This window comes from Podarcis muralis, chromosome 6 (assembly GCF_964188315.1).
Source record: "Podarcis muralis chromosome 6, rPodMur119.hap1.1, whole genome shotgun sequence".
NCBI lineage: Eukaryota > Metazoa > Chordata > Lepidosauria > Squamata > Lacertidae > Podarcis > Podarcis muralis.
Genome location: NC_135660.1, coordinates 54,355,262 through 54,378,472, shown reverse-complemented (window position 1 = coordinate 54,378,472; position 23,211 = coordinate 54,355,262). Strand labels below are relative to the sequence as shown.

The following is a 23,211-nucleotide window of genomic DNA, read 5'->3' as shown; positions in this document are numbered from 1 at the left end:
AGCATGATTGGGGTTCACCTCGCTGCCCTCCACTAAATCAGGAAAAATAAAACATTTCTGCTGGAACAGGGGGGAAAACCCTACATTGTTGTCGTTGATAAAAATAGGTGTTTTTTTTTTTAAAAAATGCAGTTTTCTTTAGGGGTGCTTCAAATATGCGTCTCCAGCATACATAGGCTGACCAGCTCAGTATCCTGTTTCAAACACTTGCCAGTAATGTGTGGTTCAAAAATAGCACATTTATTTCACCCTTTATTTCACCAAACAACTTTGTCTAGAATTTTTGTCTACAGCTGACAAACCTTTTCCCTAGAGGACAATGCTGGAGGAACCTGGACAAGGGCATTGGCTGGTTATGGGAGAAGGTGCTTCTTTATAGGTCTGAAGTTGTTTAGGACCTTAACAGGCTAAGCACTGGCACCTAAGGGACACGTTCACTCGTGGGCAACCTTCCAGGGACCACATGGGTGGGTGGGGCCAGAAGCAAGGTGGGTGGCACAATGGATGCAACTCTCGCCTTTGTACAGTAGGTTACATTCCAAGCACACAAAAATCAGAGCCTACCCACACTGCCTTCCGTCTACTCTGCCTTCCATCTACTCAAACAAAAAGTGTTATTACAGATCAATGACACATTACAGCCAGTCAAAAGCACTCGAGGTGGCCATGTAGTATTATTAGTTCATGGATAATCATGGCTAAACTATCTCCGTGCAGGAGCAGTTGCAGCTGGTGGACCAGTTATAGCTGCTAAGGTGCTGTGTGCCTCAGAAGCTACAAAGGACCTCAAGAGACAGAGCAGGGTCTAGCAGAACCTTCAAGTAGAGGACCTGCTGTTTCAGGGCAAGGTAATCCTATCCAGATATGGAAGTCTATGGTAGAGGCACACATGACCAGGTCAGGTAACAGATTTCACAACTGTCTGCACAGCAGACATGTTGACCAACATAAATTTACAGTGGTACCTCGGGATGTGAATGGGATCCGTTCCGGAGCCCCGTTCGCATCCTGAAACAAACGTAACAAGCGACGGTGCGTCTGCGCATGCGTGGATCACATTTTGCCGCTTCTGCACATGCACGAGCGGCAAAACCCAGAAGTAACACGCTCCGTTACTTCCGGGTTGCCGTGGAGCGCAACTCGAACACGCTCAACCCAAAGCACATTCAACCCAAGGTATGACTGTATTTATGATGGGTGAATTTTCAAGCAAATATCTTGTAGCAGTCTCTTCTAGATTGTGCCCTAAGAATTAAGTATATGAAGAAGTCGTCCTTGATCCTTGGTCTATGAGGAAACATTCCTGACAAATATTAACAGTGACCAGGGTGCTTCTCAGCTTTTAAAATCCTATCCAACCGTCTTGTTTGTTCATTGCTTTGAAGATCAAGAACCCATGGCACTATTATAACCTGAGTGTCTGGAAACTGAATGGTTTAACATTAAAAGCTGATGCATAGAACAGCAGCAGAGACACAGAGGATTTTAACATTTCAGAACACCTTTGAGAGCTCCAAAATATGAATAAAAGCTGTGAACACACACACACAGTGTTAGTTCTTTTCTTGAAAAAAAAAAGGCTGACTATTTGACTCTGCCAAACTTAACTTCTGTATGGCAAGTACTCCTGTTTCGCTTGCTCTCTGCAGCTTCCTTTTTGCAATAACCCTATATCATCAGTTAAGAACTGAAAAATTGGATCACCTCAGAAAGTTATTACTCTTTCATCCTAGATTTTCTCCAGAGAGAGATCAGGAGCAGCCCTCAGATTTGTATGCTTTCCCATGCTATAACCCCATTTACATCCCCCCCCCCCACACACACACATGGAAAGAGATTAACACTCAACTAGGAGTTCACATTCTGAACTACTGAAAATTAAACCCAGGCTCATTCCCTACCTCTCCCTGGAAACAATTGGGCAGGGGGAGGGGATAAGATCTATGTAGGTTATGTGAAGTACAGTAGTCTAGTAGAGGATAAGAGACTGAGCTATGAATCAAGAAGTCCCATGTTCAGATTTTGCCTCCACCATTTATTCACTAGGCCACCTCAGACAAGCCTCACTCTTTCAGTCTCATCAGCAATATAGGAGATATAAATACTTAACCTTACAGGGTTATTGCAAGGATTACACTCAAATAACACATGTGAAGGACTTGAACACTTGGAAATGTTAAGAGGGACGTGATGGCGCTGTGGTCTAAACCATTGAGCCTTGTGGGATTGCAGATCATAAGGAAAGCAGTTCAAATCCCCGTGGCGGGGTGAGCTCCTGTTGCTCTGTCCCAGCTCCTGCTAACCTAGCAGTTTTAAAGCATATCAGTGTGAGTAGATAAATAGGTACTGCTGCAGCAGGAAGGTAAACGACATTTCCATGCGCTCTGGCACTCGTCACAGTGTTCAGTGTGCCAGAAGTGGTTTAATCATGCTGGCCAAATGAGCTGGAAAAGCTGTCTGCAGACAAACGCCGACTCCCTTGGCCTGAAAGCAGAGATGAGCACCACACCCCACAGTCGAATTTGACTGGAATTAACCATCCTGGCGCCCTTTACTTTTACAAATGTTAAGTATATTATATTTTAATGATTTCCCATGAGAATCTGTGTTGCTGGGAAAGTGCTTTATTTTAAAGGGCCAGAATCCTATATGTATGAGGAAATGGAAAGCAGGGAAAGTTCAGTTTATAATGGTACTGGCAGATATCTGTTCTTGTAGAACAACCAAGCCACATTCCTTATGCGCAGCTCTAGCTCTGAGAACAATCCCATCACAAGCATTTTCACTGATTTTCGGAAATTTAGAGAATATGGAGTATACTGGCATTCTGTCTAGCAAGGGAGAGTGTTTAAAGTCCCCCCCCCACAAAGATGGATATTTTCACAGAAACTAAACTTCGTCCTTTCTAAGAAAATTTGCATGAAACCCTGGTCAGCTCACCCATGCTGGGTGATACAATCTGAGGCTTCTTGGTTTTTCCTTGCTGCTGTTGTATGACTAGTTGAAACCTTTAATTGCAACAGATACATTCTTATTCAAAAGTAATAACTTGCACAGTACACATCTGCTGTGCACTCGGTCTGTGGCACACTGTAATGACTGGCACTATTCTATTGAGCACACTAATCTTTTGAAATGTGTGAGACTGTGTTCATGCGGAGGCCAGACTAGATGGCCTAATTGTACAGGGCTTGGGGTTGCTGAAGTCGATACAAATTAGTTCAGTGACACAAGCAGCCAGGATGGTAGATGCTGGCGGGGGGGGGGGGGGCGGGGAGCCTTGAAGAAAACGTGTAATAATAAAGTGGTTCTTAAAACAAAAAAAGTTTTAAGAATTCTCACTGCTGTGCCTTATCGTGAAGCTATATGCTGAGAACCCCTTTCCCTCTAATCACATTTATTTCCTTTTAAAGTATTTGGGTCAGGAATATTAGCGTGAGGACAAAGAAATTCATTCAGACATTTTAGTATCCTGTTGGGGCTATGAGGATCAAGCCAGGCAGTGTACATATGGCTTTTACAGTGTGACACAAAACACATTCCTTTAGTGTCAAAACCTTGTTCACCTTTTAGGCAAAAAAGGAAAAGGGGAAAAAAGACACCTTACTGTACAAGAATAATATGCTGAAACCCAGTCTGTGTCATGAAAATACATAGCTCCTTTACTCCAGTAATCAGCTGTATGTTAATACTTTGTTCTTAAGTTAGTTTAAGACCATCATAGAAGTACAGAGTTGGAAGGGATCACAAGGGTCATTCAATCCAAGCCCCTGCAAATGCAGAAATCTTTTGCCCAATGTGGGTTTCAAACCCATGACCCTGAGATCAAGAGTCTTGTGCTCTACTGACTGAGCTATTTGTCATACAGGAACAGGAGCACAAGGAAGCTGCCCTTTATCAGATTATTGGTTCATTTAGCTCAGTACTGTCTACAATGACTGGAGCAGACAGGGACCCTTCCCCAATTCTACCTGGAGATGCTGAGGAATGAACCTGGGACCTTCTGTTAATTTGCCCGTCTAATTATTACTATTGCCATTTGTATTCTGCTCATCTTCTCAGAGAAGCAATGGATTACATTCAAATCAGGACTCCATCATGATGCGTGAAGCACGATATACATGTTTTTCAAGCTGTATATCACATGCATTGGGCTGCTGAGGTATGCAAGGGCTGCCTGATCTGACCAGCTGTAGTTGTAAGTACAGTGGTACCTCAGGTTACGTACGCTTCAGGTTACAGACTCCGCTAACTCAGAAATAATGCTTCAGGTTAAGAACTTTGCTTCAGGATGAGAACAGAAATTGTGCTCCGGTGGCGCAGCGGCAGCAGGAGGCCCCATTAGCTAAAGTGGTCTTCAGGTTAAGAACAGTTTCAGGTTAAGAACGGACCTCCGGAATGAATTAAGTACTTAACCTGAGGTACCACTGTAACTCCAGCTCACAACACCAGGGCAGCTGCACATCAGAGCAGAACTGCAAGAGCCAGCAATTCAGTTATGGGGAGATGTGGCAGTCCAGGTTGGACTCAAGAAAATCCATAAAACTCAGTAGCTTTGATGACTTCCCAAAATAAGTTGTGGGCATCTGAAAACCAGAATGTCAACCTGGCCCAATATTAGCCATCATGGTGAATATGCATCCGGTTCCCTACAGGGAGAATTCTGGAATCCAAAACCCCTTGCAAGGAAAAACACGCAGACAGTGAATTATGAGTCTTAATAATGGGGTGGTATCTATTACTCATTTCTGCTGCATCTACTTTGTGTCCCCATCGTACACCAAATTGTCCATAGCAGCTGCATCATAAAACAAGACTACAATCCAAGTCTATATTTATTGGATTCCTTTGTCAGCCATACACCAAGAAAGAGAAAATATTTCAGTGTTCCCAACAGTACCCAAGCTCCATTAAAAGCTGGCCTTTCCTACAACTCTAGAGAGAAATAACGGGCAAAAGGTAATAAATCCTGTTGTCTTATTCTCATCTGTCACTTTCAAACTTGATTCCTCCTAAAGATGCATAAATTAAAAATGGGTTCCCAGAATCCATTACAAATAATGTTCAGCCTGTGTTCATCTTTGGATGTTGCTGGTGAAGGGTAGCAATATATGCAACAATATGATAGTGGAGAAAGAATTAAATGCAGAGTTGACATTTACAGTGACAACACCTGATTTAATGTTGCATGTAACCCAGAAGTTCAGAGCTTTTGTGCTTTTTTAAATGCTATTGGATTAGGCTCTCCAATTAAAAAGATGCAGGCACACAATTATTTATTTGAAAGAAACAATATATATAAATTTACCTACGCGCTCTCCCAATAGTGATGCTGTATCCCTTGATAGAGCAATAGTTACCCTGTGACTTCCTTTTTCACCTCATGATGAACAGAAGAGCTGACCTAAGTCTGACCTATATAAACTGATGGGTCAGTAATTTATCAGGTGCCATTTAAAGCCATGTGATTAACTCATTCCCATTCTTCTTGCTGGGAACTGCCTCACAACCACCTTTTAGCAGCCACCCTCCTTCAGAAGTCGGGGAAGTATATTCATTTCACCATTATGGCACAGGAATCCATTTGGCCGATAGGTCCTCTGGGGCATTTTTTTTTTTTTTGTCTTTACTATTAACTATTAATGGCCTGCTATCATACCATTGTAAGGCTTTTCAGTGACAAGATCATCTATCCTATGATTAAATCAAGCGTCGCAATGAGCCCACACTGTGAGTGGGAGACGGAACTGCAAAGCCAGCCACAATGTCTAGACAATGGTGGTAAGAAAAATAACAGCGAAGAGGTAACAAAGGAAATGCCTGAGCTTGATGGTAAAATTAAGGAGCTTTTCAAATATTATCCATGCTCGTGCAATTCCTTTCCATTGCAAGCAAAATCATTGCTGGGTTTTGTACATTTATGCATTTCCTTGGCTGCCCTTGGCAAAATAAAACATGGCACTCATCCGTGCTGGAATCCTACAGTACTTGTTACATACCTCTCAAACTGTGTCACAGCTGCCTAAAAATGGAGTTGCCGGAGTCGTTTTACTCAAAAAGAAATTAAATTTTAGGGCAGAACTTTGAGCAATGCTTAAGGCACCTGACTCCCAAGATTCAAAAGAGAATTAGGGGTGTATCATCCAGAAGCCATGAACACAGCAAACTGCTATTTACAGGTAATAAGGTGGAACTTGTTTCAGGAGTATGAGGTGTGGTTTTTTAATGACATTTTAAAGACAAAGATGGCACCAGGTGACCCATCCTCTGACGAGACACACACTTCATTCAGTGAAACACTTGCAAGCTCTTCTTAGACCCAGGCTGCAAGTCTGTTTATAGCTTGCTTTCTTACCAGTTTAATTGCTAAAAAGCAGCTGTGGTTGATCTTATCAGAGAACAATTTCATTATGGTTTAATCTGGTCAGCGGGCTTCTCTCTAGCCATGAAATACAGGCACTCTGGTATAACAGGCCTTAGTATAATTTCCCTGCTTCTTTTCTTTCCAGAGCTATATAGCATTATTAGAGCTGAAGCTATTTATATCCTATTAGCAGCTTCAAAGAATTATGACACTGCATGCTGGGTAAAATGCACATCCAAGTACATTCAATAAAGTCTCCAGGTGCATTTATTCTTATTCTTTTAACTCCAGTTATCTCCCTACTTTTGGATTTCCCCATTTACATTTTAGAAGCTTTCTTTTAAAGGGACATATTTATTAGACTTATCACAACAAAGCTAAATAATAAAAGACTTTTTTTCCTTCTGTTGTTTCCTATGTCTGATCAAAATAATAATCAGGCCTATCTCTCTAGTCCTGGGTTTAAAAACTGGCACCATGAAATGCAAGAAGAATGTGCTTCCATTTAGCACATAACTGCCCTTCTACTACAAGTTAATCAGTCCAAAATACCTACCACTCCCTTGGTCATATTCACAGACTTTAGAATCCACAATGGGAAAAGGACAGAGAAAACCTCACATCACTACCACCCTTAGTGCATACAATCCAGGTGACTAAAGGACAGTAAAGGTAAAGGGACCCCTGACCATTAGGTCCAGTCGCAGACGACTCTGGGGTTGCGGCGCTCATCTCGCTTTACAGGCCGAGGGAGCCGGTGTTTGTTCACAGACTGTTTTTCTGGGTCATGTGGCCAGCATGACTAAGCCGCTTCTGGTACAACAGAACACCGAAACCAGAGCAGTTTATAATGAGATGAAAAAAATGATGAGATATACTTTTGTAAAGAAACCAGAAGCATTGTTACTTGGTATAGTAGGGAAGGATGTTGAAAAGAAAGATGTGAAGTTATTTAGATATGCAGTAACAGCAGCCAGAATTTTGTTGGCCCAAAAGTGGAAACAGGAAGAAACACCAACGAGGGAAGAATGGAGAATGAAACTGATGGAATACGCAGAAATGGATAAATTAACTGGAAAAATTAGAAACCAACGCGATCAGAGATTCACCGAGGACTGGAATAAATTTACAGAGTATATGAAAACTGTGTGTGACCAGGAAATAACGCTTGTTGGATTTCAGGAAGCTCTGTGGGGAAAAAAATAAACTGGAATGTCGCTTAAAAGAGAAGATAAAATAGGGATTGTCAAAGTGCAACATAAATGTATGAAATGTGAGAAGTTGTGATAAATATGAAAATTGTCAGATAGGCTGATGGAAGTCTAAAAGAATGTATAAGTTAAATTAGATTTTTAATTGTAAATGGATTGGTTATTGGAAATCTGAATAAAAATTAATTGTAAAAAAAAAAAAGGAAACGCCATTTACCTTCCCGCCAGAGCGGTACCTATTTATCTACTTGCACTTTGTGCTTTCGAACTGCTAGGTTGGCAGGAGCTGGGACCGAACAACAGGAGATCACCCCGTTGCAGGGATTCAAACCACCGACCTTCCAATCAGCAAATCCAAGCGGCACAGTGGTTTAAACCACAGCTCAGTAAGTGACAATAAACTCTTCGGTACTGAACACATTGAATGCTTACACCGCCTCTTTTTTTTTTTTTTTTTTTTTTTAGACAGGAAATAATCCCACAATATTTAGCCAACCGTAAGCAGCATCTTCTTTGGTGCCCCATCTGTTCTAAAAATGGGAAGCTCCTATGTTTGATAGCAAGCTGCTGCCAAAGGCTACCCATGCTTAGCTTTCATGAAAAGGCAGTCTTCCCAACCAGGAAGAGAACATAGGAAAGCAGATTCTGGCTCTCCTGCTCTTTCGATAGGCTCTTGTGCTAGGAAACATCAAGTTTTCTAATGTCCAAAGTACATGAGGCATTAAAGGTGTGATCACATTTAAACATGTTTAGGGGTTTTGTTTGTTTGCTTTTTTAAGCAGCTGCTGAGCAGGGAGATGATCAGGATCCAGAGCATGATGTGTAGGAAAGAGAAATGCTCCGCTCGCTCCCACCCAAAATTGTGCTATTTCCCATGGTGAGGAAGCTGCAGGGGTGGTTTTAATTGGAATTATGAAGAAGAGTTTGCATTTGATATCCCGCTTTATCACTACCCTAAGGAGTCTCAAAGTGGCTCACATTCTCCTTTCCCTTCCTCCCCCACAACAAACACTCTGTGAGGTGAGTGAGGCTGAGAGACTTCAGAGAAGTGTGATTAGCCCAAGGTCACCCAGCAGCAGCATGTGGAGGAGTGGGGGCGCGAACCCGGTTCCCCAGATTACGAATCTACTGCTCTTAACCACTACACCACAGTGGCACAGGAGGAAAGGATTAAGCCCATGTCCCTACACATCAGTCACAATCCTGATCATGGCTCTTAAGAAAGAAAGGACAAAATTTAAAAAATAATAGACAAAAGAAAAAATGAAGACAGACACAATAAACCATACACTTAACATTATGTGTAACCTCCCCACTGCCATCCAAGACCATAAACTTGGTTCTTATGGCCACTTCTATGGCATCCCTGCTAGTCTCCATATACAAGCTTTATCAAAGAAAACCCCAAACTCCTCACCATTCCAATGACACTTTACCCACGTCTTCCATTTCTCAGTTGAGTATGTAGTTCTGGCAGATGTATCTGTCTGGATCTGGAAAAGCTACAGTGAATTATGTTTCTGGGAGTCAGGAGGTTGAGAGACCACATTCCGATCCCTTGTTCTTTGAGACTTGCTGGATAATGATTCTGTGTTTTCTACAGAGACCAAAAGGAAATCCTCTCTAAATTCATTTCAGAATGTGTTTCTTTTAGGAAGTATGTAACTACAGAAGGGTGTAGCTTTTATCTGTTTTTACAACTGCCTGCAAAATTGAATTATCTTTCCCTTGGAAGCAGCCAAGCAATTTGTTTATTTGCGATAAGGCTGAAGCAGGGAGCATGGCAAGAAGTCTCTTCCCCTTTTGTCCATTAATTCCCCCACCGCAGTTTGCACCTGCATTGCTCCCGCAGTAAGTAGCGTATCAGGTGACTATTTAACAGCTTATACTAGAAAGCAAAATGTGCAGGGCTTGCAGTTTTCCATTCTGAGGGGAAAGGGGGCTCTCCTCAAATAAATCAAGTTTTACTGAGATAGGAAGGAGAGGCCTATTTTACTGCAATGCAATTATATTAGAAATAGCACTGGCTTCCTTGTGCTCAACAAAGCAACACAGGCGCTGGTCTCCAGAGAAGGCTTCCTATACAATTTCAGCATAAATATGCTTGCGAGACGTGGAGATATCACAGCTACTCAGAAAAAAAATAACAATCAAATTCTGCAATTAAACTGATGCTTCCCCATCCATAAATGATATTGGGGGTTTAAACTGGTGAACTCAAGGCCATGTTGATGTGTCGCAGAAGCAATTTTTAGTAGTACTCTCCCCCCCAAGTACATCTGCTACAATGCAACAGTACATTTCTCTCCATAGCCAGCAGTTGGAGAAATAGTACGCTTGCAAGTCCAAACTCTGAAAGAGCTCCTGTATCTGTAATTGTAGCCTACAGAAGAAAGAAGTGTCTTTGACTCTTGGAAGGGTGCCTGGCAGTGGTGGGGGATGTTGGACCCCTCAGTATTGGGGGGCTGGCCCCATCTGCTTCAAAATATTGAGGGGGCTGAAGCCCCTTGAGGCCCATATACCCAGCACCGCTGTTTTTAACTGGTCACTTTTTACCTGCTCTTAACAGATTAATAGACATATTTTTACCCTGCTATTGCTTATTTATGTTACTGTTGTAGTAACTGGTTCCTTTTAATATATATACATATTTCTGTTGTTGTTTATCGTTGGCAATGGGGATTTGACATGGAAAGGTGTGACACAACTTTAATGCATAGCAATGTGAGTTACACCCTATCATGTAAGCTACTTACTAGGGCAGATGAAAGAGTATATACAAACCAGAAGTCAACAGATTTGTTTTTCAACAGACAGGAAAATCATTAGTAACCTAAAGTAGGAAAGGCAAAAAACTGAAATGTAGGTATGTTTTTAAAATATGGTTGAGTCCCTCAGCTCTAGAAAGCATCTTGATTGCAGCTGAATGCTTCAGGAAGTGAGGGGGGGGTGACTTTGAAATCTCACCTTTTCTTGCCACCTTCCATGCTGTTTCAGGGTCTGTAGCCTCTAGAACAGACTGGATGGTGCAGGGAAGGGGGGTGGCAAAAAACCTTCCCCAACTGCAGACAAAGAAGGCTCCACTGGATTGAAGAGGTTTCCATGGGTGGAGGAACACAATTAGATACAACCCTACATTTCAGTTTTTCTAGGATTTCATGTCATGCTTGCTTTTGAGAAAACGGATGCTATTTGGATTCCATGTGGCACTGCTCTTATTAAACAAACTGAGCCCTGTTTAAGAGACATTGAGCTGAAATACTCAACACATAAGTGGGCCATTTTGCACAAAACACTAAGCCATAGTTCAGCATTAAATGCACAAACCTCAGGCTCATGTGCTGGCTCTCCCTTGTGGGTACACCAGAGGAGGACAGGTGAGTGGCAGTGTGCAAGCCTGAGACTCACACAGATAATGCTAAATCATGGTTTAGTCCTGGCCCAATTCACATGTCACGTTAAACCCTAGTTAAAAAATAAACTATGGTTTAATGTGAACACTCAGAATGCTGCTGAAAAGCTCTTGCCCTGCTCTTTCCACACTCCTCCACCACCAGGAATAAAGGCAGATTCTGGATTGTTGTATCATCCATCTTCACACAAACCACAACTAGTAACCGAGGGTTGTTTTTGCTTATGGCTTGTGGTTTATTTGGAAATAAATCATGAGTCTATTTCTGGACAACAAAAGAAGCCAGACTCTGGCTTGTTTGCCAGCAATGCTGAAGAGATGAAGGACCAGAGGGATAACTTTTCAACTCAATCACATCGAACTTTGCTTTTAACTTTGTTTTTAACATGGCATGTGCACTTGGTGAACCACTACTTTCTGCTGCTCCTGTGTGGTGTTATTTGTTGACAAAAATTCAGGCGCTATTTAGATCCATATTTCAAAAGTCTGTTTGGGAAATTATTCTGAGCACTGCAGCATAAGCAACGCAAAAGAGCTGCCGTGCAAATCTCCTCACGGCATTTTTCATATTTCCTGTGTTTGTAAAGCTGCAACAAACATGTGATTTCTTTAAAAAATTCCAGATTACAATTTGATAGGGGTGTTCCAAGTCTGGTGAGTTTCCTATATTTAAATCACTTCAGTGTGGGGGAGAATAGTGTTTGCTACTATGTCCTGGTGGCATGGATGGTTTTATTGGTATGCTGTCTTAATATATACAGTGGTACCTCTAGTTGCAGACACAATCCATCCTGGGGTGCCATTCGCACCCCAAAAAGTCTGCAACTAGAGCAGCGCTTCTGCGCAAGCGTGGAGTGCGGTAGAGTGCTTATGCGCATGCGTGAAGCGTGCAGAACACTTCTTCACATGCACACACGGTGAAACCTGGAAGTATACACTTCTGGGTTTGCTGCGTTCACAACCTGAAAAGCCGCAACGTGAAGCAAACACACCAAGAGATATGACTGTAACATACTCCTATCTCCAGAGAGGCGTTTGTGTTTATGAATGCACATTTAGCTATATTAATAAGATCTGGTAGTTCCCCAGCAGTGGGACTACCTCAACCATGGTTTCCTTGGTCTAGTCTAGCTGAACTAAAGTTTTATAGCTTTTTTTAATAATAATAAAAAAATGGTTCACACAAACCCATGTCAAACTTCTGTATATTACATTGACTAAAGACCTGCAACAAGAACAACTGACCAGCCTACAATATGGGACTCCTAATTATCTCAATTGCCGGATGTGTCTTTGTCATTAAAGCCGCAGACACAATTTCATCAAGAGACATTCATCCTGATGGCAGCGTGACAACAGCTGCAACAATGGACCACTGAAAAGCCATCTCTCTCTAAAATATGCAGCACATCTGCAGAAGTCTCTTAAGAGATGGGAGGAAATAACCAAGCTATATTTAGAATATACATCAGTGTCCAGAACAAGAAAATACTCACCAGGAGGATACTTAACCACTCGTTCTCCATATCTTTACAAAAATAATATTCAAGGGCCCTTGAGTCACAGCAGCATTCTGTTAAATGAACTGCAACAATGAATCAGATATCTCTCAGGATCTGCTTTCTCGAGTTTTAACCTAATGTACCTCTTAGGCCTTCTGCTTCTCAGTGTTCACAAAACATGAGGATTTTGTAAGAGAAAAAGCTCAAACCTTTCACAACAGAATGACATATACGGTGCTGAAGCACATTGACTAATTTGCACTCCTTTGTAAGAGCTAAGAAAGGCATCTTTTACTGACAACTCTGACTTTACTTTTCCCCACAACCAAAAGACTTGCAGCATTACAGGCAAGAGCGCTGAACTAAGATGGACAGCTGTCCATGGCATAATGAATGTGATGCCTAGTTCCACCTCTGTTATCTTCATTTGCCTTGCCCAGACTCTCTTGCCACTGACATATCTGTTCCAGAAACAAGCTGAAATCTTAGTTTTAGATATTAGGCAACCATCTAAGCCTGCCATCAAACATTCCAATGGAGGCAAAGCCAGACTTAGGTTGTGCTTATGCCCCATTGAAATAAATGGGCCATTTTGCTGTGCCTAAGGAATGGGGAGTGGGATATTTATGGGAATCAGGACTGGGGAGGGAAAGAGACAAATTTTGTCTCTTCTGATTCCAATATCAATTGAACAAACACCCTGCACATTAAAGAAAAGCAAGAGATGTAGCTGCCCAGAAGAACGGGATGCAGTAGTGCTGGAGTAGGAGATAATAATAATAATAATAATAATAATAATAATAATAATAACAACAACAACAACCACGACTCACAAGAGCAGGTTGCATTTGTATATTCCTCCCCTCTTCTGTTGGCCACAGAAAATGGCAAGTTTTGCTCTCCCCCCCCCCCCAAATTATCCAAATTCCATTTCTCACATAAACATAGTAAATGTAACCACAGCCAGCAAGTGATGTACTCAATGATCTTTAGACTTTTGGAGGCGGGGTTTGTTTCTGCAAAGAAACAATTTTCAATTGATTTACAGATGCCTCTCCACTAGTCTGGAGTAACAAAACAATTAGCAAATGCAATAATGGCTGCTGGGATTTTTTTTACTAGAATACATGAAAGGCCAGGCAAGGGGTTTCTTTGATCCTAACTGCGCTCAAATTAAACCTCATTGTATTTACCACTAGGAGCCTTGTCAAGCTGTTACAGAAGCTTAAAACTACCCACAGGAGGGCAGACTTCCAATTCTAGATTTTAAAAAATTCATTTTAAAAATCAGGGAGAAGCTTGACAATCAAAAAGATGTGCCCTATTGTAATGGTTCCCAAGACTTCCCTTATCTTGATTTCCAAGATCATAACCTGGTAGACCCTGTATAACAGAAGTTCTCTTTTCTAACAAATTATTATTATTTACTTCTCTTATGAATTTAACCCATTAATGGGCTAAAAATTAACCCCTGTACTCCAGTAGTAAAGTGAATGACAGGGAGCGTCTTATTATGAAAATGCAGAATCCTCATACATGGATGCTGAAAATAGTAACTGAAGCTTAGCCAAAATGTACCTGAGTCCTATGGCACATAGTGACTTCCTTACACGCCAACAATAACAGTTATGGCATTGAAGTAATTGTATAAATCTGACTTTGGGCGAAGGATTACATGAACAACCCCTTTATCACGATGTAGCTCAACAGTGCCACCTGGAGCTTATGAGATTTTGGACCTCTACCTTTAAGCATAAACGAGCACATTCTGGCTTTGAATCAGCATCCAGGAGAAATTCAGCTCTTTTACACAATGGCCTGAGCCTGCCAGGAATTTTGTAATGCAATGTAATGGAAGTGTAATGAGCCTCTTGGTAATTTTCTGGTTGGCCAAAGAGAACGTGGACATCAGAGACGGGGCATATTTTGCCACTGGGCCGAACCACAAACCACCAAGGTCTGAGCTGAGATAGCTCAGTTGGCAGAGCATGGGACTCAGGCCCCACATGGGGGGGGGCAAAAGATTCCTGCATTGCTGGGGATTGGACTAGATGACCCACATGGTCCCTTACAACTCTGCAATTCTATGATTCCATTTCCCATAAATAAGGGAGGCTTTATTCTCAGTCTTCCTGGAGAAATCTGATCTTATATACCTCGGGTTACATATGCTTCAGGTTACAGACTCCGCTAACCCAGAAATATTACCTCGGGTTAAGAACTTTGCTTCAGGATGAGAACAGAAATCGTGCTCCGCCGGCGCGGCAGCAGCAGGAGGCCCCATTAGCTAAAGTGGTGCTTCAGGTTAAGTACAGTTTCAGGTTAAGAACGGACCTCCATAACAAATTAAGTTCTTAACGCAAGGTACCACTATATATGCTTTAAGCCACCCAGAGTGGCTGGGGAAACCCAGCCAAAAGGGCGGAGTATCATCATCATCATCATCAACAACAACAACATCATCAGGAGTCTATATGTGAACAGTTGTCCATTTAAAGGAGTCCTCTGCTTGCTCCAATTCTAACTTAAAGATCAAGAGTCACGAGAAGGCCATTTTGCTGCCCCATCAACAATTAACACCTGGAGAGCAGACTGAACAGGCACAGAGGGCACAGTTTTCTCCTATATGGTGAGATGTGCTTTATTTCTATTAAAATTATAGGATTATTTATAAACGGAATTTATTAGCATATGCAACCTTTATATAAACGTCTACCTTCTTTTGTCCTTTTTTTTTTTTTTTTTTTGGTGATGCAGAAGTGGTCAGAAATGAAACTTTCCTCTTGGATAACTCTTGGCAGAGGACACTTACCCTAGAGTGAAGTTTGTTTTTCATAGGGCAATTGCCACAACAATTATGCAGTTATGTAGCATTCTGGGAGGCAGGAGAAAACGTCATGTGCATGAATGGAAAAGGCACATGAATCTGCATTACAAGCAGGACCTTGGGAGCAGCAAGAATGAGACAACTTGATGTATCAGAGTTTTCTGTTCACAAGCTTTCATAGGGCGGTTGAATAAGGCAGCTCTTGTGTCATGCATACTGTGATTTATCTAAATGGCTAAGATAAAATACTCCAGCCCAGGATGACTCAGGAAAGCCTTTAGATCAGTGGTCCTCAACCTTTTTTGGGGTCATAGAATCCTTTGAGAATTTGATAACAGCTGAAGCCCATCCGTAGACCCCAGGTTAGGAGTGTTTTTAAGAACAAACGTATTTTTCTATACTACATAAATCAGATGTTGGACTACAACTCCCATCATCCCTGACCATTGACTATGCCAGCTGCAGCTTGTTCAGAGTTGTAATCCCACATCTGAAGGGCCATAGGTTAGCCACCCCTGACGCAGAGGTGTCTTTTAGTCTAAAATCAAGATTTCAGCTTTTGTAAGAGGGCCTAAAGAGATTCAGAGGTGAAGAGAAAACTTTCTTTCCCTCATGTTAAGCATCATGCTTTAGCATCACAATATGATTACGATTTGTTAAGAGATGTAAACAGTAAAAATGAGGCTGCTTTAAAATTCCCAGTGCTTGTTATTATTTTCAGATATACAAGAAGCAAGTTGCTTATTGTAATAGCAGTAAGGTGTTGTGCACTGAAGGCTCTGCACAAACATTAATAAAAACAGTGGTGTTTTGAATGCTGCCCTCATGTTGTTCTGGTGCTGAAGGCCTTATTCATTCAATATGGCTTCTGCTGGCAGAAGGCGTCAAATAAGTATGTGAGCCTTTCACTGTGCAGAAAGCCCTTTGATAAATACTTCTCAATGAGTTCCCAACACAACTGCTAAAATTAAGGATGAAGATGAAAAAATGTTGACCTTCATTCTGATTCTTTACACTGCTCAATAATAGGCTTATGCCAAAGGAAAGGATTTCAAAAAAAGAAGTAGTAGTAATTTGGCACATTTAAAGTTACACGGACCTTGCTGAACAGCTACAGTACTCCAGTCAGGCTGTTATCATCTTGCCTTTAGGATACAACTGCACAAACAGTATCTACCAGTACTCCCAACTCTAAAGATTCTTCCCAAGTACAATGGAAAAGAAAGGAGTTGGGTTTTTTAAATTTAAAAAATGCAATAAAGTAGGTGTTACACTTAAAATGAATTGATTGAGCTCATCTTTGGCACCAGGTGACACGGATTAAGACATCGCCCCAAACCAATGCATATTGAAGATGCACTAATGGCAGGACATACTGAGTAATCCAGGCCTATACACCTGAAACAAGAAAAGGCCCTTCTAAGAAGTTCAATTAAAAACCAGAGTCTGGTATATTTGATTAAATTTGCAGCGTTAGAAAACAGATACTTGGCGAAATGAACTGATAAATCCATACGTGTGTGTGTGTGCCCATCCAAACTAAAGATGACAAATCAATTTAAATCCTAGGAAGTACAAGCCTGCTTTTATATTCATGAACAAAACTCTCTATTTTACCCTTGCTGAGGAAGTTGAATATATCATTTTGAAGGAAAATCAGAAATTGTAAGGTGTTAACAATAATAATCCACCAATGATCTAGACACATGGGATGTGAATGGGGAGAAAGCTCAGGGTGGAGGGAAGGAAAGCCCTGGAAACACAGTGAAATCAACCTACATGCTGTGCATTTTAAACAGAGGCATTTTTCACTGAAAATGGTGATGGGCTTGATTGATTATGTCTGCGGAATGTATAAGAAGCAAACAAATGGGTACACACAGCAACTGCAGTGAACAATATAAAAGGACTCAAGATGCATTCCTCTTACCAAAATCCCTACATGCTACCCAAGCATTTTTAAAAATCATTTTTTAAAAAATCAGTGTTGAAACCTGAGCTGTGTATTGAATCAGCCAGAATGCACAGAATTACACAAAGACTGTCAACGTGAGGCAGCCTCTTTAAACAGATCCCTATAGCTACTCGCTAACGTTTCAGTCCCTGCTGCTGTACAGGAGGAAGGAAAGGTGGAAAGCAATTCCATACTTACATGGCCTCGGATGGCTCCCGAATCAGGCTACTTGTCTGTGCCTGCTGCAGAGACTGAGACCCTCCCATCCTCAGCGTGCCCTTGTGCTGGAGCTAGCAGCAAGCCGGGCCAGCTTCCTCCTTAATTCCACCAGCAAAAAGCCCAGGGAGATCGGACCGTAGAGGCTGCAATGCTGCAGTGCAGATGAAAACAGCTGCTTGCATCAGGGGCAGCAGCAGCCGACACACTTTAAACGGCAGCTTCTCTTCTCTGAACTGTTGCCAGGTTCCTTTCCTGACACCCCCCAACTCCCCACCCGTCCCCCGCTTCCGTTTTTCTTCCTCTTCACTCAAAAGAAAATTGATTGAGAATAAATAAATGTGCCGGCTATTGTGTGATGCAACCAGCAACGTTGAGGCTAGATACTGGGCAAGTGTCTTTTAGAAAAAAACAAGGTCTATGGCTATTCCAAATGGCTTGAGAGAGATGGGGGGGAAGAGAAAAAGAAAAATTAAGACCCTCCCTTTAAAGCACACATTGTCAGCTACTGTGGATCCCTAAGGACTCCCAGGCAGGACCATTGCATTGTGTTGACTCAGCTGATTTGAAATGCAAATATGTTTGCATGCCACGTCCTGCATGTGCCTCTCTATTTTGACAGCAAGCACCCGCATATATTTCAGAACAGTAAACAATGGAGGAGATTCATATGTAGGATTGTTTAAAGCCTTGTTTCCCTCCCCGCATTTTCAAACAAAAGAGCTCATCCCTCTTTCAGGAATGGAATCTTCCACCAGGAAAGTAGGGAGAACATGAAGAGCCAAAGTAAACAAGGCAATGTGTGACTATAGAGGGGAGCAGATTGGTACAGAGATATTATTATATTTAATCTTGCTTAAAGGCGAGATGACAGGGTGACAAGGAACTGGGGCTGTGGAGGGGGGGAGATACTGAGTAAGAAGATTCGCTGATGAATTAATCTAGTGAGTGCAGTAGCTGGATAGTCAGAAGGCTACGAGAGCTGAATCTTTTAAGAGAGCAGCCTAATTTCACAGAGACCATGACCGTTTGATTATTGTTTCCATGCTTCTCTCTCTCTTGTCGAGTTTGACAATAGAAGATACCACTGCACATTTCATGCTACCATGTCTGGCCAAATAAAAATAAAAATCAGGTGCCTCTCTCTCTCTCTCTCACTCACTCACCCACACACACAAATGTTCATATATTGTAGAGTAGAAAAAAATACCAGCGGCAATGCTGGTTAATTGACAACTCCAGTGACAAAGCACAGATACAAACGCAGCATAGGTGCAGCAAATTTGCTAGAGAGAGAAGAAAAGGGTGAGGCACACTGAAATAAATCCCCAAACCTTTCTAGGTTTAGAAGTACAACTTGAGAAGCTGTGTCTCAGTCCAGACACCATGCCAAATCATAGTTAAGGAAACTTCCACTACAGTTTTAAAAGATGTCTGAACTATGGTCAGGAAACCACTACCAACAAGTCTGAAGTGGGTGGGCAATCTCTCTTTTGGACTTACTGCTTCAGTCGCTCAGTTTTACTTCTATGCAGCATCTGAATCGGAGAACACCTGAGACCAAACAAGTTCTAGAGCAGTGTCTGGAGTAAGTGATGGGCTGGGTGAGGGTCAATAAACAGAAGACCAAAGCCCTGTGGGTGAACAGTGCCCAAGTTCAGGAAATTGACAGATTCTCTGTTCCTGATGGGGCTGCACTCTCCCTGGAGGAATAGGTACGTAGCTTGGAAGTACTCTTAGATCCATCACTGTCGCTGGACCCCTAAGTCTTCTCAGGGGCTAACAGTGCTTTTCCACAACTTCGGCTGCTATGCCAATTACAGCCTTTCCTCAACAGGGATAGCTTGGCCACAGAGCTGCAGTCCTTGGTAACCTTTAGACTGCACTATTACAAGGCAGTCTACTTGAAGCTACCCTTGAGATTGGTTCATAAATTGCAGCTAGTGCAGAATGCTGCAGTCTGACTTTTGACTGGAATAGCTGCACATCAGCATATTATACCACATGCTGAAAGCTATGCACTGGCTGCCAGTATGTTACTGACCTAGGTTCAACATATTACTATTAGCGCATAAAGCCCTAAATGGCCAGGGACCAGGTTAGCTGAAGGACCACATTTCTCCTTTATACACCAGCCAGAACACTCTGAGTATCTGGAGAAGTCCTCTTGACTGTCCCAGTTAGTTTGGTTTCTAGGTGAATGAAGGCTTTTAGCGTAGCGGTACCAATAATTTGGAACTTTATTCCTACTGAAAACAGACAGGTACCTACAATCCCAATATCCCATTGCCTGCTGAAGATATATCTGTTTCACCAAAGATTTTTGAAGAATTAATTTGATTCAGTGTTGGTCACTTGTTCAGTATTTTATGATTTCATAATTTCAAGATTTTAATGGTTTATTCCCCCCCCCCCCCATTTTTAAATGAGCTGACAGCTTATATTCTTATGTACGACTAAAAAGTTATCGCTTCTGCTCTACCTTTAGGTCCATATGCTCAAAATGGGCCTTTAGAAAATTCCACTATCAGAGGTTGTCTCATCATGTTTGTTACAGATAAATTGCAAATACTGAATAACCAGTTGGTGCTTATTTCAGTGTCAGAAGAACTTAGAAGAGCATAGGGATTAATGAAAGAGGAAGTTTGGATAAACCTTATCATGTGAAGAAAAACAATTATCAGAAAGGATGGGAAAGGTACAATAGTGTAACCCAAGTTGTATTCGGTAAAGGTAAATGACCCCTGGTTGGCTAAGTCCAGGAAAAAAGGTGACTATGGGGAGCTGGCCTTCCCTTCCCTCCACAGCGGTACCTATTTATCTACTCACACTGGTATGCTTTCGAACTGCTAAGTTGGCGGGAGCTGGGACAGAGCAACAGCAGCTCACTCCGTCATGGGGATTTGAACTGCTGACCTTCTGATCAGCAAGCCCAAGAGGCTCAGTGGTTTTAGACCACAGCGCCACCCGTGTCCACTGGTAGACCCTAGCAGTGGAACCTAGGGCCCAGCACATAACAAAAGTCTCCATTTAAGACTATATGAATAAAAGCAAAGAGTTTATATTTTCTGGCTAGTTTCATCAAATCTATTACAAAAACACACCCAAATAAACCACACTGGTTTTATTCTGCGGGGGAACAATCCTACTCTCAGACATGCATGATTTCCCTATAATAAGAGGTTCAAAAGGCCCTGAGAGAATTTTACTTTTCAACCCCAACGTGCTTGGATACAGCAGAAAAGGATGCAGTTATAGTCCCACACAACATAAATTCCACTCATCAAAAAACAAAACAAAACTATAGCTTTCTAGCATACACCGCTAGAGCAGAAGGCAAAACAAGACCACTACATTGTATTATTGCATATTGTTCCTAATTGAAAACAGCAACATAAACATTGGCATGAAGAAAAACATATTCTACAGTCTTCCTTTTTCACGCCCATTTTCAACAAAGCGCTACCAATACCATTTATTTGCCCTTAAACCTTCTATGCCTATTGATGGCGATGAGGGTTTTGTTTGTTCCTTTTGTTCTTGTGCTTAATTCACAAGCAACACACATTCTAACCGAAAACACATATGTGTCAGGCTGTCATTAGTAAATGGGCTACTGGAACAGTTCTTTAGAGCTAGGTCTAGTTCTTGTGTAACACACATCAGCAAAAGGAGAGAGAGAGCTGAAAGAAGAGAAACAGAATCTGGTTATCATGCAGCAGAAAAAATATTTGCTCATAGTCTCTTCCTCCTCATCCTGATTAGAGAGGAGGCCAGCTATATACCCAGTACCACCAAAGAGCTAACAAACATCAGATACAGAAATCTGACAGGGATAGTTCAGGGTTGTTCATATGCATTTATGGTAAAACAAATGGAAGTGGGGAAAGCTGCCAAAGCTTGCAATGAACAATACGGCAAATACTATTCATAACATTCTCTTGTTCAGCTAGGTTTGGCTACCAGTTGAAAACCATAAAGAAATCATACATTATTTCCAGAAAACTGTGTTCAGTTACAAGGATGAAAGTCTGCAGCCAGCTTGATGCAGGAAATCTAACTATTACAATGGTACCCTTCAGGACTTAAAACACGAATCCATGAAATTGCCACGTAGAAAGAAATCTAATGGGTCATGTCACTTGCTGACATGAGTCCCCTAGAAGATTGCCACCGCTCCAAGGCAGGTCCTTAACCTGAGAAACATTTTTCAACACTGGGGTTACCCCAAAGTGCAAGAGAGCTGTCAAAACAGATGCCCACAGGTCTAAATTTGTTCTGCTGGATCATACCTGGCCATTAAGGAATAAAAGTGAGCTCAAAACATTCGTTTTAGAGACTCAACAGTTATACTACCAATATTGGCGCTTGTCTTATTTGCTGCAGCCTTTGACCCTCTACTTTGTGCTTCTCCCAAACATCATTTTGCACATCCCTTCAAACCTGAGAAATGGGCTTATTTTCACTGGGTGCATTGCTCAATACTAAGAAACAATAGGCATGCTCACACCTGTCGAACTAGGATACATTGCACAAATGTTATGATCGACAAAGTCACACTCTCATTACCAGTGATCCCACCACATTCTCCCAATACTTGCTTCAATGTAACTTTGGGAGTTAAGGTTGTTGTTCAACCTTTATCAATGACTAACAACAATAGCAGAGGGACACTGTTAATATTTAAAATAAACTACCATCCCAGAGTTTAAACATTTTGCCTCTTTGTGTCAAAGAACAACACCCCCCCCCCAAAATCCCTACCTTCTTTGTAGCAACTTTTTAAATATCTGAAGGCTGCTGTCACATCCCCCTCAGAGCCAAATTATATGTGTCAGTGGCATATCTGTAGGTTTAAACGAAGAACTGTCCCAACCGAAATATGCAATGTGGGCTTCCACTATTTTAAAAAGTAATCTGCTAGTGATGACTGCAGAATGTGGTGTGCAGATGAGCCCTGCAAACTTCTCCCCCTCTCCACAGGCTACCATATCAGAGATCAATAGATGTACACAACATCTATTAAAATAGATGACCATGGATGCAGAAAAGCAGTAGTTCCTAGTGATGCGATATAGATCAGCCTTTACCAATCTAGTACTCTCTAGAAATTGTGGACATGGATCAGTGGCCATGTTGGTTGGGGCAGATAACAGCTGTAATCCAACAACATCTGGAGGGGACCAGGCTGTGGAAGACTGATATAGGTTATGTTTCTATTGTACCAACTCTAAATTATTTTTTTCCATTGCTACTCAGATCAAAAAGCTGCAAAAAAGGAAGGATTCTAGCAGCATCAGCAAGAACACACAGCGAATGATACCTCCGCAACACAACCTTCAACCATTTGGGGAGAAACACCTGCTATCTGTCACAAGAGACCTCTAACCGAATCCAACTCTAGTGAGAGATGTTTGGTTTTATTTTTTGGGTTTTTTAAAAAATCATGTGTAGTAATGCACCAGTTTAAACTTATGACCCCAAAGTCACAGCAAAGTAAACAAAAGACATGTGAAAATTATGCCTTCTGGACATACCTAGTGATTTCAATCTTCCAAAGGAGACATTTTATTAGTTACAAATGAGAAAGAAAAGGGATGTGGTTTTTTAAGCACTGCTGTTTTAATTGCAGGTAGATGACTCCTTTGAAATTGTTCCTTAATGAATGTTGTTATTTTACACTATATTTGTATTCACTCAGTTATTGCAAACTGTTTCGTGATTA

The 23,211-nt window shown here is 41.6% G+C and overlaps 1 protein-coding gene across 17 annotated transcripts in view; it reads right to left on the bottom strand.

Moving 5' to 3' along the window:
• The window catches only part of TACC2 (transforming acidic coiled-coil containing protein 2), a 162,246-nt gene that overhangs the window by 53,270 nt on the left and 85,765 nt on the right, over positions 1-23,211 (bottom strand). The window contains exon 1 of one of the 17 annotated variants that reach the window (XM_077930316.1): positions 17,469-17,727. The exons of 15 other annotated variants lie outside the window; for them this stretch is intronic. In XM_077930316.1, coding sequence (XP_077786442.1) covers positions 17,469-17,536 — 68 coding nt within the window. In that variant the 5' untranslated portion in view covers positions 17,537-17,727. Of the gene's footprint in view, positions 1-8,992; positions 9,140-17,468; positions 17,728-23,211 lie in introns of those variants that run through there. One more of the 17 variants, XM_077930317.1, reaches the window with a different exon arrangement.